The following is a 13,423-nucleotide window of genomic DNA, read 5'->3' as shown; positions in this document are numbered from 1 at the left end:
TTCACCCATCTCTTCCTCCCCCCACCCCCACCTCTGGCAACCACCATTCTGTTCCCTGTGTCTATAAGCTGAATTTTTTGTGTGTGTGTTTTGTTTTTAAGATTCCATATAAAATAACAGGGCTCCCCAGGTGCACTAGTGGTAAAGAACCCAACTGCCGATGCAGGAGGCACAGGAGACACGGGTTCGAGTCCCTGGGTCAGGAAGATCCCCTGGAGAAGGAAATGGCAACCCACTCCAGTGTTCTTGCCTGGAGAATCCTATGGACAGAGGAGCCTGGGGGGCTGCAGTCTATAGGGTAGCAAAGAGTTGGACACAACTGAGTGACTCATACACTCCTCTAAGAAAGATCATATAGTATTAATATTTGTATTTCTCTTATTTCACTTAGCAAAATGCCCTTGAGGTTCACCCATGTTGTCATAAATGGCAGGATTTACTTCTTTTTCATGGCCGAATACTATTTCATTGCATGAATATACCCCAATTTCTTTATCCATTCTTTGTCCATAGACAGGTTGTTTCTGTATCTCGACTAGTGTGAATAATGCTTCAGTGAACATGGGGGTGAATGCCTCGTTTTTAATTTCCAATTTGTTATTGTTATAGTTTTATACAAGGACTATTTGTTTTGATTTACCCATGAGTTTGTCAATTTCATGACCTCTTGACTTCATCTCTTTACTTCTTTATTTCATCTCTTTTATCTTGGTGGCTCAGACGGTAAAGAATCTGCCTGCAATGTGAGAGACCCAGGTTTGATCCCTTGGGTTGGGAAGATCCCCTGGAGAAGGGCATTGTAACCCACTCCAGTATTCTTGCCTGGAGAATCCCATGGACAGAGGAGCCTGACGGGCTACAGTCTATGGGGTCGCAAAGAGTCAGACATGATTGAGTGACTAACACATTCGCTTTCACTTCACTTTACTTCATCTCAGTTCTTTCTTCTGGTTTTAATATTCTTTTTCCTGAAATACATCTTTAAAGATACTCTGTTCGGAAGGGTTTGCTGATGGTAAATTCTTCCTATTAGTATTTGTCTGAAAATGTATTTCTTTCTTATTCTTTTTGTAAAAACGATTTATGTATTTATTTATTCTGGCTGTGCTGGGTCTTCCTTGCATGCATGGGCTTGCTGTAGGTGCAGGAAGTGGGGACTGCTCTCTTGTTGCGGTGCTCGGGCTTCTCATCGCAGTGGCTTCTCTTGTTGGGTAGCATGGGCTCCAGGGTGCATAGTCTTCAATAGTTGCCCCTTCTGGGCTCTAGAGCACCGGCTCAGGAGCTGTGGTGCACGGGCCTGTCGCTCCGTGGCATGTGGGAGTCTTCCCAGATCAGGGATCAAACCCACATCTCCTGCATTGGCGGGCACATTCTTTACCACTGAGCCCTACATCTAAGAGAACATTTGCTCTGCTCCCCAAACCCAATTGGATGTGATCACTTTCTCTTTTGAACTCTGTGGCATTTTGTTTATATTTTCCTTTGTCACTCTCCCTGCTCTGCTTTGATGAATCTTACTTGTGTCTTTGTTTTTTTTATTGAGCTCCTCCCAGCATCTGGGCACCCTTTAATTCATTCAAAAAGTATTCATTTAGCACTTTCTATGTGCCAGACACTGTGCTTGTTTAGGGTTATAAAAAGTGATTAAGATAGGCCGGTTTTCAAAGGTGATGCCTAACACTGGTCTTTAACACAGAAAGTCTTCATTTAATGAAAATATGAATAGATAATTTAAAACATAAATATATACAGGAAAAGAGAAAAAGAAGAAAGTGAACATGCTTTCCACTTATCCATATCTCAAATGTGGTGTATGTGTGCTAAATGTCTTCTCATTTTTAAGGGGGATGTGGGTTTGGGGAGCAGAGCAAATGTTCTCTTAGATGTAGGGATGCAGAATGTGGGTTTCCTGTCTCCAGAATAGTCTCGTCCCAGTCTCTCTGGATCTGTGACAAGCAGGCATTACCTCACAGGAATATTCTTGGAATCTCTGTTGCTGCTGGAAGCCCCAGTGTATATCTAGCTTCAGAATTATCCCCATGAATATTTAAGCTCTAAATGACGGCTTCCACCAGATGGTGCTGAGGTACAGCTGGGACCAGATGGATATGGATTCTGCAGCCAGTGTCTGTAAACTGCACAGGCTCCGTGGGGTCATTTCATTAACTTCTCAGTAACATCACTCTGCATTTTGATTGAATTTTTAAGAGTCCACTGACTGTCTTACACAGGGGTTTGCTGTGCATGAAGGCTAGATCATGTAAATAATACAGAAAGAAACAAAATTGAAGTGAAAGTTTTTCCTCCTCCCATTTCCACCTCCACAATTAATTCCTCTAAAACTGTTTATTGCTTCTTGGCTTCTTTACAGAAAAAATGATATATATGTGTGTTTCTGTATGTAAATCCTATATATATATAAAACATATATATATATATATGCCTGAATCTAAGCATCTACCTAACTATATATTTTGTTCTCTGTTTCTGAATACATATATATGTATATTTTATTATATAAAGAGAGTCATACTTGTCTACTGTTTTATTTTTAAAATTTATTTTGTTTTGGCCATACCGGCTGGCATGTGGGATCTTAGTTCCCCAATTAGGGATCCAACCATGACCCCTAAAGTGGAAGTGGGGAATCTTAACCACTTGACTGCCAAGGAAGTCCCTTGTCTACTGTTTTAAACCATGTTTTCATATTAACATGTTTGCGATTTTTCTATACCAACATACATATGCATTCTCTCATTATTACATTCTCATAATTTATTTTGATTAATAACAAGCTTTCCATAGTTTATTTTGGTTGTGTTTGGGTTTTTGATATTATTAGACACAGTACTGTAATGAATATTTTTGAGAAAAGGTCTGTTGAGAGTATCCATTAGGGTAAACGCCATACAGAGGGATTGTTGGGGAAAGTTACTGGCATTTTATGTTTGATCAGTTCAGTTCAGTTCAGTTGCTCAGTCGTGTCCAACTCTTTGCGACCCCATGGGCTGCAGCATGCCAGGCTTCCCTGTCCTTCACCATGTCCCTGAACTTGCTAAAACCCATATCTGCTGCTACTGCTAAGTCACTTCAGTTGTGTCCGACTCTGTGTGACCCCATAGACGTCAGCCCACCAGGCTCTCCCGCCCCTGGGATTCTCCAGGCAAGAACACCGGAGTGGGTTGCCATTTCCTTCTCCAATGCATGAAAGTGAAAAGTGAAAGTGAAGTCACTCAGTCATGTCCAACTCCCAGCGACCCCATGGACTGCTGCCTACCAGGCTCCTCCGTCCATGGGATTTTCCAGGCAAGAGTACTGGAGTGGGGTGCCATTGCCTTCTCAAAACCCATGTCTACTGAGTCGGTAATGCCATCCAATCTTGCCCTCTGTCATCCCCTTCTCCTCCTGCCTTTAATCTTTCCCAGCATCAGGGTCTTTTCTAATGAGTTAGCTCTGTGCATCAGGTGGCCATAGTATTGGAGCTTCAGCTTCAGCATCAGTCCTCCCAATGAATATTCAGGGTTGATTTCCTTTAGGATGGACTGGTTGGATTTCCTTGCAGTCCAAGGGACTCTCAAGAGTCTTCTCTAACACCACAATTTGAAAGCATCAGTCCTTCGGTGCTCAGCTTTCTTTATGGTCCAACTCTCACACCCATACATGACTACTGGAAAAACCATAGCTTTAACTAGACGGACTTTTGTCAGCAAAGTGATGTCTTTGCTTTTTAATAAGCTGTTTGCTGCTGCTGCTAAGTCGCTTCAGTCGTGTCCGACTCTGTGCGACCCCATGGACTGCAGCCTACCAGGCCTCTCCGTCCATGGGATTCTCCAAGCAAGAACACTGGAGTGGGTTGCCATTTCCTTCTCCAATGCATGCAAGTGAAAAGTTAAAGTGAAGTCGCTCAGTCGTGTCCGACCCTTAGCGACCCCATGGACTGCAGCCTACCAGGCTCCTCCGCCCATGGAATTTGCCAGGCAAGAGTACTGGAGTGGGTTGCCATTGTCTTCTCCAATAAGCTGTTTAGCCATAGCTTTTCCTTCAAGGAGCAAGTGCCTTTTAATTTTTTTGCTTTTGATGGATACTAGCAAATTACTCTTCAGGAATGTTGCACCTTCAATACTGATTATACTCAGACTGTTACATTTCTGTCAGTTCTACATTTTTACAAGTGAACCTTTGTTCAGTTTGCAGTTTCTTTCGTTGTGAAGGAGGCTGCCGGTCCCCTGAATTTCCTTGGGAGCCTGAGCCGCACCCACCTGCCTGGAAGCCCTGAGTGGTGCCCTGACTCCTCCCGTCCAGCAGGAGGCGCGGCCCCGGCCGCTCCCGCATGCGCGGTGCGCTGGGTGTCAGACCGCCGAGCCCAGTGGCCTTCCCGGGGCTCCCCCCCTCTCGTTCCCGCACTCCCGGCCCGGCGGTGGCGGCCGGGAGCTCCGCGCCATCCCACCCGGGCGGCTGTGGCCCGCGCCCCGCGGCATGAGCCGGTGACCAAGCGCGGGGCCCAGCCGGAGGCAGCCGTGGCCGAGGTAAGCGCGGCGCGGAAGGGCCGGGCGGGCCCCCGATGCGGACTCGGGCCTCCCCGGGCCGCGGGATCTGCGGGCCGCGCGGAGGTCCGAGGGCTGCGGGAGACGACCTCCACCCCTTCCCGGCCGGGGCCACTCCTGGTGCTCTCCCGCTTGGGGGGCGCTTTGACTCCCGCCCCGCCTTCTCCTTCGTCACCCGGCCCCTCCCCGCACTTTGGTTGCCCACCTGTCTCCCTCGCTCGCTTCCTGCACCTTTCCTTTCTCCCCGGATCCTGTGGCTTCCTTTCCCGAAGGGCCCACCTCTGCCATGACCTTTGCCCGCTGCCAGCTCCTCCCCGCGAGCTCCAGGGTTCTACTTCCTCCCGCGGGGGTGTTTGAGTTCTGGGCCCTGCTGTGGGCAGTGGCGTTCCGTGCGGTACCCGATGCCTCGGGCAGGACTGGATGCTCAGGTGAGCCGTGGCCAGCGGTGTTTGGGGCTCTGGGCAGCTACTTGAAACTCAGAGGTTATTTGGCGTTTTACATACCGGCGGTGGGAGCTAGGTAATATGTATACAATTTTGAGGTTAAAGTTGCTCGGTGTAACTTAACTGGGAAGCGCTCATCTAGCCGTGTCCTTGATATATTTGTCTGAAGATGTCTTGAAACAGAAATATGTCCATTTAAGTCCCTTTTCTCTGTCAGTTGCATGCCCTAAGAACTTAAACTGGACTTAGTCTGTAAATTTCAGAGCTCAAAGGCTATTTAGAGTAATAAATATATGACTCACTTTTCATCACTCCTCACTTGCAATGACTTTAAGCCATCTGGTTGCAAATGCTGGTATAAAACGGATAGATTTGCATCTGTCTAGTTATGCTGGTTAATTGAGAAATGAAAAAGGTGTATCTAATTCAGGCTTTTAAGGGTCACTGGAGGAGGCAGCTTCACCTGGGGGTTAAGAGCTCGGGCTCCAGAGCCAGACTGCCAGCCTCCAAATCCTAGCATTGGCATTTTCTAGGTGTATGAAGATGTAGCCTTCCTTGTTACACTTTCCCTGTTTGTAAAATGAGGATAATATAGCTCGTCACTTGAGACTGTTAGAAAGTCTGTGCTATGCTTAGTCACTCAGTTGTGTCCGACTCTTTGTGACCCAATGGACTGTAGATCGCCAGGCTCCTCTGTCCATGGGATTCTCCAGGCAAGAATACTGGAGTGGGTTGCCATGCCCTCCTCCAGGGGATTTTCCCAACCCAGGGATGGAACACAGATCACCCGAATTGCGGGTGGATTCTTTACCAGGTGAACTACCAGGAAAGCCCGTTAGGAAGACTAAGTTAACACCAAGTTAACAAAGTACTTAAAACAGATCCTGGCATGTAGTAGGTCTGCAGTAAAGTTTAGTTATTAGTTCCTTAATTATATGCTTTGTATTAATTATAGTATAATTCTTACCAAGGGACACAGGGTTTTTATTTTTTTTTAATTTGAAATCATTTTTAGGGGTAATTAGCTTTAACAGAACTTTAATTATAAAGCACCCTATCAGGTAACGCAGTGAATTGGAGATTTTCCTGTTTGGGCCAATATTTAGTTCCTTTGTTTTCAGGAACAGGTGGGTTGAGTTCCACCGTAGCAGGGACTCCAAGAGTTCAGCTTCTACAGAGTTTAAGAAGATGAGAGTTTGTGGCTGAAAACTTTGGACTAAGCACCGAGGAAAGGTTTTTCAGGCAGAGTTTAGGAATAAATAATTCCAGGAACAGAAAACGCGTCTCATCTTGACAGTCGAGTTGGAAGATTTTTCCAGTGATTCAGTGCCTGACCTCCAGCCAGATGATTACAGTGTTTAGCAGGAACAAGCTTGGTGTGCTTCGAGAAGGCTATTGTTTGTAGGACTTTGCTCTGAAATTCTTATTTTGACCCATGTTGTGGTATTATATGGAACAAACATTCATCATTAGAAGATTCCTCTTGGTTCTTCCTCTTTGGGGAAACTCAGTGTTAGGGGAGAAGAGGGCAGTCAGGGGTAAGTATGGAAAATTCTGTCTGTGGAATTACCTGGCCATTTTTCTCTTCTTTGGAAACTCTAATTCAAGAAAGAAAATAATCGAAGTTCATCACCATGTAATTACTCAAAACTTGGACCTTGAACAGTGTGTGCATTGACAGAGCCGGGAGGGATAGAGACACTCCGTTCATTCAGCAAAGATTTCTGTTTATGTGAAGTGTGTTCTAGACATGGTATTATTAGGTTGGTGCAAAGTAATTGCGGTTTTGCATCGTTGAGCTTTGCCTTTTGGTATGGAATGCATTCTTAAATGTGTTTAGCTATACATCATTTTAATGCTCATTTCTTGCTTTTTTTGGCTAATAAATTATTACTTGCTGTTTATTTTATATGTATTTTAGACTATGGAAAGGTTGTTAGACAAAAAGCAAATTCGAGTGATTTTCTTATTTGAGTTCAAAATGGGTCATAAAGAAGCGGAAGTAACTTGTAACATCAACAGTGTATTTGGCCAAGGAACTACAATGTACAGTGGAGTGGTGGTTCAAGAAGTTTTGCAAAGGAGACAAGCGCCTGGAAGATGAGGAGTGCAGTGGGTGGCCATTGGCAGTTGACAGCGACCAACTGAGAGGATCACTGAAACTGATCCTCTGACAACTGCACGAGAAGTTGCCCAGGAACTCAGCATTGACCATTCTATGGTCATTCAGCATTTGAAGCAAGTTGGAAAGGTGAAAAAGCTCGTTAAGTGGGTGCCTCACGAGTTGATCAAAAATTTAAAAAAATCATCATTTTGAAATATCATCTTTTATTCTATGCAGCAACAACAAACTATTTCTCTGCTGGATTGTGAAGGGCGACAAAAAGTGGATTTTATACAACGATTACTGATGCCCAGCTCAGTGGTTGGACTGAGAAGAAGCTCCAAAGCACTTCCCAAAGCCAAACTTGCACCAAAAAAAAACGGTCATGGTCACTGTTTGGTGGTCTGCTGCCTGTCTGATCCACTACAGCTTTCTGAATCCTGGCAAAACCATTACATCTGAGAAGTATGCTCAGCCAGTTGACGAGATGCACCAAAAACGGCAGTGCCTGCAGCCAGCACTGGTCACCAGAAGGGCCCGGTTCCCCCCCGACGATGCCCAGCTGCACACTGCAGCCAGTGCTTCCAAAGTGGCACGAATTGGGCTGCCAAGTTTTGCCTCATCTGCCATATTCACCTGCCCTCTCGCCAACTGATTACCTCTTCTTCAAGCATCTCTACAACTTTTTGCAGGGAAAATGCTTCTATAACCAGCAGAACACAGAAATTGCTTTCCAAGAGTTTGCTGAATCCCAAAGCACAGATTTTTATGCTACAAGAATAAACACCCTTATTTCTCATTGGCAAAAATATATTGATTGTAATGGTTCCTGTTTTGATTAATATAGATGTGTTTGAGCCTAGTTATAATGATTTAAAGTTCAGGATCTGAAACTGTAATACTTTTGCACCAACCTAGTAGATGCTGGGAATATTTAGCAGAGATGAAGACTCTGACTACAAGAAAATGATGACCAGTAGAAGGGAGACTTACAGTTATATAACCAGTTAATACAGTCTGGCGAGTGCTGTAATGAAGCCTGTATAAGCTATGAGTATGCTCACTGAGAGCTCTCTGTCCCTAAAGCTCCACTTGGTGAGGGGCTGCTTTTTTGTGTAAGGCTCTTCCCCTCATTTCTTCCATTAGGAGTTTTTATTCCACCTTCAGGACTTGTGTCATCTCTCTCAGCTGTTTTTCTAAGTGCTCACTTAACTAGGGCAGGTAAACCTCAGAAACATGAGTCTGTATCCCGGGGAACAGCTCTCAGTGGAGGTGGGGGGGATGGAGAATGGGGTTGGATGGACTTTCGTGGATGATGCCCTTGCATGAACGGTTCTCAGGTGCGTTTTTCAGAGGGACACCAGTAGGGGAGCCCCATCCGCCCAGCTCAGTATGGCAGCCAGCTCAGTAGCGCCTTCCTGGCTTCCCATTCTTCCCTGACTCCGCTCCTTACTCCCTCTCTCTGGCTTTCTGGATTCGTCTTCTGCAAGCTACCTGCACCCTTAGTTTGGCGGAACAAGGCAATGGCACCCCACTCCAGCACTCTTGCCTGGAAAATCCCATGGATGGAGGAGCCTGGTAGGCAGCAGTCCATGGGGTCGCGAAGAGTCGGGCACGACTGAGTGACTTCACTTTCACTTTTCACTTTGATGCATTGGAGAAGGAAATGGCAACCCACTCCAGTATTCTTGCCTGGAGAATCCCAGGGACAGGGGAGCCTGGTGGGCTGCCGTCTATGGGGTCGCACAAAGTCGGACACAACTCACGCGACTTAGCAGCAGCAGCAGCAGCAGCAGCAAACTAAGGCTGCTACTGGAAGCAGCTGTAGAAAGGCCCTGAGAACAGTGTTGTGAGACCGGAGTCACTCACCCTAAGGTGGCACCCAGGACCCCTTTGGTGGGGGTAAGTGAGGTGTTGAGGACCCCCGGTGCCCTCTAGCATCACTGAGCAGACTGACCAGTGGTGGGGTGAGGTTCAGGTCGAAAGGAAAGCATTGGCTAGGGCAGGAGCTCTTAAGTGCTCGAGCAGTGTGTGGACCAGGGTCAGGACGAGGCTGGTGGAGTTGGTTGGCCCTTGTTAGCTCCCTTGGAGGCCTTGAGGTGTGATCTGGCTCAGATTAGCCAGGTATCAACTCGGGAGGCACTGTGAAAGACATGGTTCCGTGGCGGCATTTCCTGAAGCTGGAGGTGGGGAGGGCGGGAAGCGCATTCTGTGTTGAAAACCAGGCCCAGAATTTAATCACAGTTGTGGCAGAGCTGCAGAGGAAGCTGAGTGCACAGCCTTGATGCGCCGCCTCTGCTAATGTTGGAGCCATGATAGGGAAGAAGTGGGACCCAGGGTCTTAGGATGGAGACTTTGGGTGGATGCACTGAAGAACTCTCAGTTTTCCTAGAGCCCCTGGACCAGCCAAAGTATTTCTCATTGAACAGAAGCTCTTCCTGCCTGACACCCTGCAAAGCCCTCTCCGGAGCAGGATACCTTGCAAGGTGCTTCTCCCCCCTCGGTGTTGCCCGCCCCTCCCTCAGATCTCAGCACCAGCTAAGTGGGGGAGTACAGCCCCTGCTGCTGGGGTGGTAGCTGTTGCATTGGAAGAGCTGTAGGACCTGGCTCCTGTGGACCAGTGGGAACTGGAGGAACACGTGGGCAAGAATCTTGACAGTGTCAGACCAAGCGTGGGGTAGCGGGGACTGTGAAGCTGAATGGAGGAGACTTTTGGAAGTGTACTCCCCGGATTCAGAATGTAATGGCCCGGCAACGACAAGCTGGTTCTGATATGCCGCTGGGCAGGCTCTTGGAAGCTTGGACATGACAGTGAAACAGTTGGTTCTCAACTGCGAGCAATTTTGCCTCCACAGGGGACATTTGGCAGTATCTGGGCATATTTTTAGTTGTCATAACTGGTGGTTGCTTCTGGCTTCTCTTGAATAGAGACCAAGGATGCTAACTAAACCCTCTACAGAACAGCTCCTCACAGACATGAACCATCTGGCCCAAAATGTCAGTAGTACTGAGGTTGAGACACCCTAGTCTGGAGTACATGAGATAAAGGTGCGGGAGCTGTGTTGGCAGAATATTGAGAAAGGGCTTAGAAGGTTCAGAGAGGTGGAGATTTAGAATAGATATATTACCTGAGGCCAGAAGCTCAGCTCCTGCCTGTGTTCCCAGGAAGGCGGTCTCCTTTCCCTCTGGTGATATGAACTCCGATGAAGGGACCAGCATGTTTGAGAGGCTCAGTGTTTGGTTCTCCTCTGTAGACCAGGATTGACTTTATGAGGTTTGACCATGGAACTGGGTTCCCAACTATCAGTGAGGATGACAGGATTCTGAAATGGCAGAGGCTGGGTGTTGGCACTAACCGTTAGAGGCAAGGTAGACACGATATCCATAATAAGCAATGAGGCCCAACTCAAAATCAGTGTTTCTGGACCCGCTGTGATGCTAATAGAGCCTGGCTTTCCTATAGACAGTGTAGACGGGCAGCCAACTAGGGTATTGCTTCACTGTATAACCTGAAAAAAAAAAAGAAAAGGCAAGAGCTGGCAGGTGGAAGGCGATGTCAGCTGCGGCAGTGGAAGAGTCACCTGGGTTTCAGATGTGAGCCGCACCCAGACCTGTATCCCATGGATTGAGGGGGAGGCTGGATCTCTTGGAAGAAAAACTTTGCCACATCCCAGAAAATATAGACAGATGCCCCCCAGTTCTTCCTCAAGGGAACTGCAGGTTCTTATCAGACATGTGGTACATCAAGGAAAGGATAATAATATCCAGACCTTTTGAGGGCTGTTAAGTACCGGGTGTGACCTGATGCTAACACCTGACAACTGGTAAGCAATAGCGGATAGGAGTCGGCAGATAAATGCCTTGGCCTCTGCTCCGTCTGAGGGACATGTGAGGTCTGCGTGGTTCTGCAGAGGGTTCCTAACGAGCCCCTGTTACCCAGCTTAATGACACACTCCTAGTGGCTTTCCCTGGTTCCCTCTCCCCCCTTGCTCTGTACTCTAGCTCCTGGGGAAAACTACCTGCACCCCCATTCGGTCTCTGGTTCTTTTTTGGGGGGATTATGGGGAGACCCAAACTGTGACAGGTAGGAAGCAAGATGTGATGCCCAGGAGTCTGGCATGGTAGGTGTCAGACTCTTCTCTCTAGGCCTCCTGCTCCCTCCGTGGGACCCTGGAGGTCATGCTCCTCCTCTTGGGAGTCCTGTGGCTCCAGGTCCCTGCAGCACTTGGTGATATTTGACGTTAATTTTTTCCATGCTCATGTGTAGGTGTCTCGTTGTGGTTTTGCTTTCCCTGCCCATTAATTAGACTAAACATCTTTACAGATGTTTCTGTGCCATTTTGTTGCCTCTTTTTGTGACATTCCTGTTTAAATCTTTTGTCTAAGTTTTCTTTTATTTAGGATTTTTTGTTTCTTATTACTTTGTAGGACTTCTTTATTCTGGTTGCTATTAATAGTCCTTATTGGTTATGCATATTACGGATATCTTCTAGTTTGTAGCTTATCTTTTTATTTCCTTATGATGTCTTTTGATGAGCAACATTTCTTAATTGAAACACTGAATTTAATCTTATGATTTGTACCTTCTGCATTTCACTTTGGAAATCATTCTCTGCCTGCCATAGATATTCTCTTTAGCGTTCTAAATATCTTTAGCCTGTCACATATAGCTTTTAATCTTGAGTAGATTTCCTCCCCTCTGGCTGCTTTTAATATTTTTCTTTGGCTTTCTTTTCAGTGGTTTTATTTTGACATACCTAGTTGGGGTTTTTGTTTTTGTTTGTGTGTGTTTTGTTTGGTACGTATTGTATTTGGACTTGAGTATCTTGAATCTATGAGTTGATATCTTACATTATGCTTGGAAAAACTTAACAGAAGACGAGTGGATTCTCATATCTACTTCCGCCTTCAGTCTTGGCTTTATCACCCATCATGTCATCTCTGGCAAATGAAGGTGAAAAAATAATGTCAGCATTGTTATAAAAAATAGTTTAGATCATTTGAAAGAATCTTGGGGACCCTCTGGAGTCCCTAGACCAAATTTTGAGAATCTCTGGTCTAAGATTTTTGGTATTAATATTATACTAGACTCCTAAAATAGGTTGGGGGAATGCTGCTGCTAAGTCAGCTAAGTCGCTTCAGTCGTGTCCGACTCTGCGACCCCATAGACAGCAGCCCACCAGGCTCCCCCGTCCCTGGGATTCTCCAGGCAAGAACACTGGAGTGGGTTGCCATTTCCTTCTCCAATGCATGAAAGTGAAAAGTGAAAGTGAAGTCGCTCAGTCGTGTCCGACTCCTAGCGACCCCATGGACTGCAGCCCACCAGGCTTCCCCGTCCATGGGATTTTCCAGGCAAGAGTACTGGAGTGGGGTGCCATCGCCTTCTCTGTGGGGGAATAATTCTTCTTTTTTCTGAACTTTGGAGTAATTTGTGTAAAATTGGAATTATTGTTTCTTGAATGTTTGGTAGAACTTGGAAAATCTTTTGGACCTGGAATTTTCTTTATTGGAAAAGATTGTCTTAATTTTTAATTCAGCTTCTTTAGTGTTACAGAGCTGTCAGTTCAGTTCAGTCGCTCAGTCGTGTCCGACTCTTTGCGACCCCATGAATCGCAGCACGCCAGGCCTTCCTGCCCATCACCATCTCCCGGAGTTCACTCAGACTCACATCCATAGAGTCAGTGATGCCATCCAGCCATCTCATCCTCTGTCGTCCCCTTCTCCTCCTGCCCCCAATCCTTCCCAGCATCAGAGTCTTTTCCAATGAGTTAACTCTGCATGAGGTGGCCAAAGTACTGGAGTTCCAGCTTTAGCATCATTCCTTCCAAAGAAATCCCAGGGCTGATCTCCTTCAGAATGGACTGGTTGGAACTCCTTGCAGTCCAAGGGACTCTCAAGAGTCTTCCCCAACACCACAGTTCAAAAACATCAATTCTTCGGCGCTCAGCTTTCTTCACAGTCCAACTCTCACATCCATACATGACTACTGGAAAAACCATAGCCTTGACTAGATGGACCTTTGTTGGCAAAGTAATGTCTCTGCTTTTGAATATGCTATCTAGGTTGGTTATAACTTTCCTTCCAAGGAGTAAGCATCTTTTAATTTCATGGCTGCAGTCACCATCTGCAGTGATTTGGGAGCCCAGAAAAATAAAGTCTGACACTGTTTCCACTGTTTCCCCATCTATTTCCCATGAAGTGATGGGACCAGATGCCATGATCTTCGTTTTCTGAATGTTGAGCTTTAAGCCAACTTTTTCACTCTCCTCTTTCACTTTCATTAAGAGGCTTTTTAGTTCCTCTTCACTTTCTGCCATAAGGGTGGTGTCATC

The 13,423-nt window shown here is 46.3% G+C and overlaps 1 protein-coding gene across 5 annotated transcripts in view; it reads left to right on the top strand.

Annotated features, from left to right (window-relative positions):
* The first annotated feature begins 4,331 nt into the window (after window positions 1-4,331).
* The window catches only part of EXT2 (exostosin glycosyltransferase 2), a 143,275-nt gene continuing 134,183 nt past the window's right edge, over window positions 4,332-13,423 (top strand). For 2 of the 5 annotated variants that reach the window (XM_045162918.1, XM_045162917.1), the window contains exon 1: window positions 4,837-4,972. In XM_045162918.1, coding sequence (XP_045018853.1) covers window positions 4,946-4,972 — 27 coding nt within the window. In that variant the 5' untranslated portion in view covers window positions 4,837-4,945. Of the gene's footprint in view, window positions 4,527-4,836; window positions 4,973-13,423 lie in introns of those variants that run through there. The other 3 variants (XM_045162919.1, XM_045162916.1, XM_045162915.1) reach the window with 3 other exon arrangements.

This window comes from Bubalus bubalis, chromosome 16 (assembly GCF_019923935.1).
Source record: "Bubalus bubalis isolate 160015118507 breed Murrah chromosome 16, NDDB_SH_1, whole genome shotgun sequence".
Lineage (NCBI taxonomy): Eukaryota > Metazoa > Chordata > Mammalia > Artiodactyla > Bovidae > Bubalus > Bubalus bubalis.
Note: the sequence above shows the minus strand (reverse complement) of the source record. Positions and strands in the feature narration are given on the sequence as shown.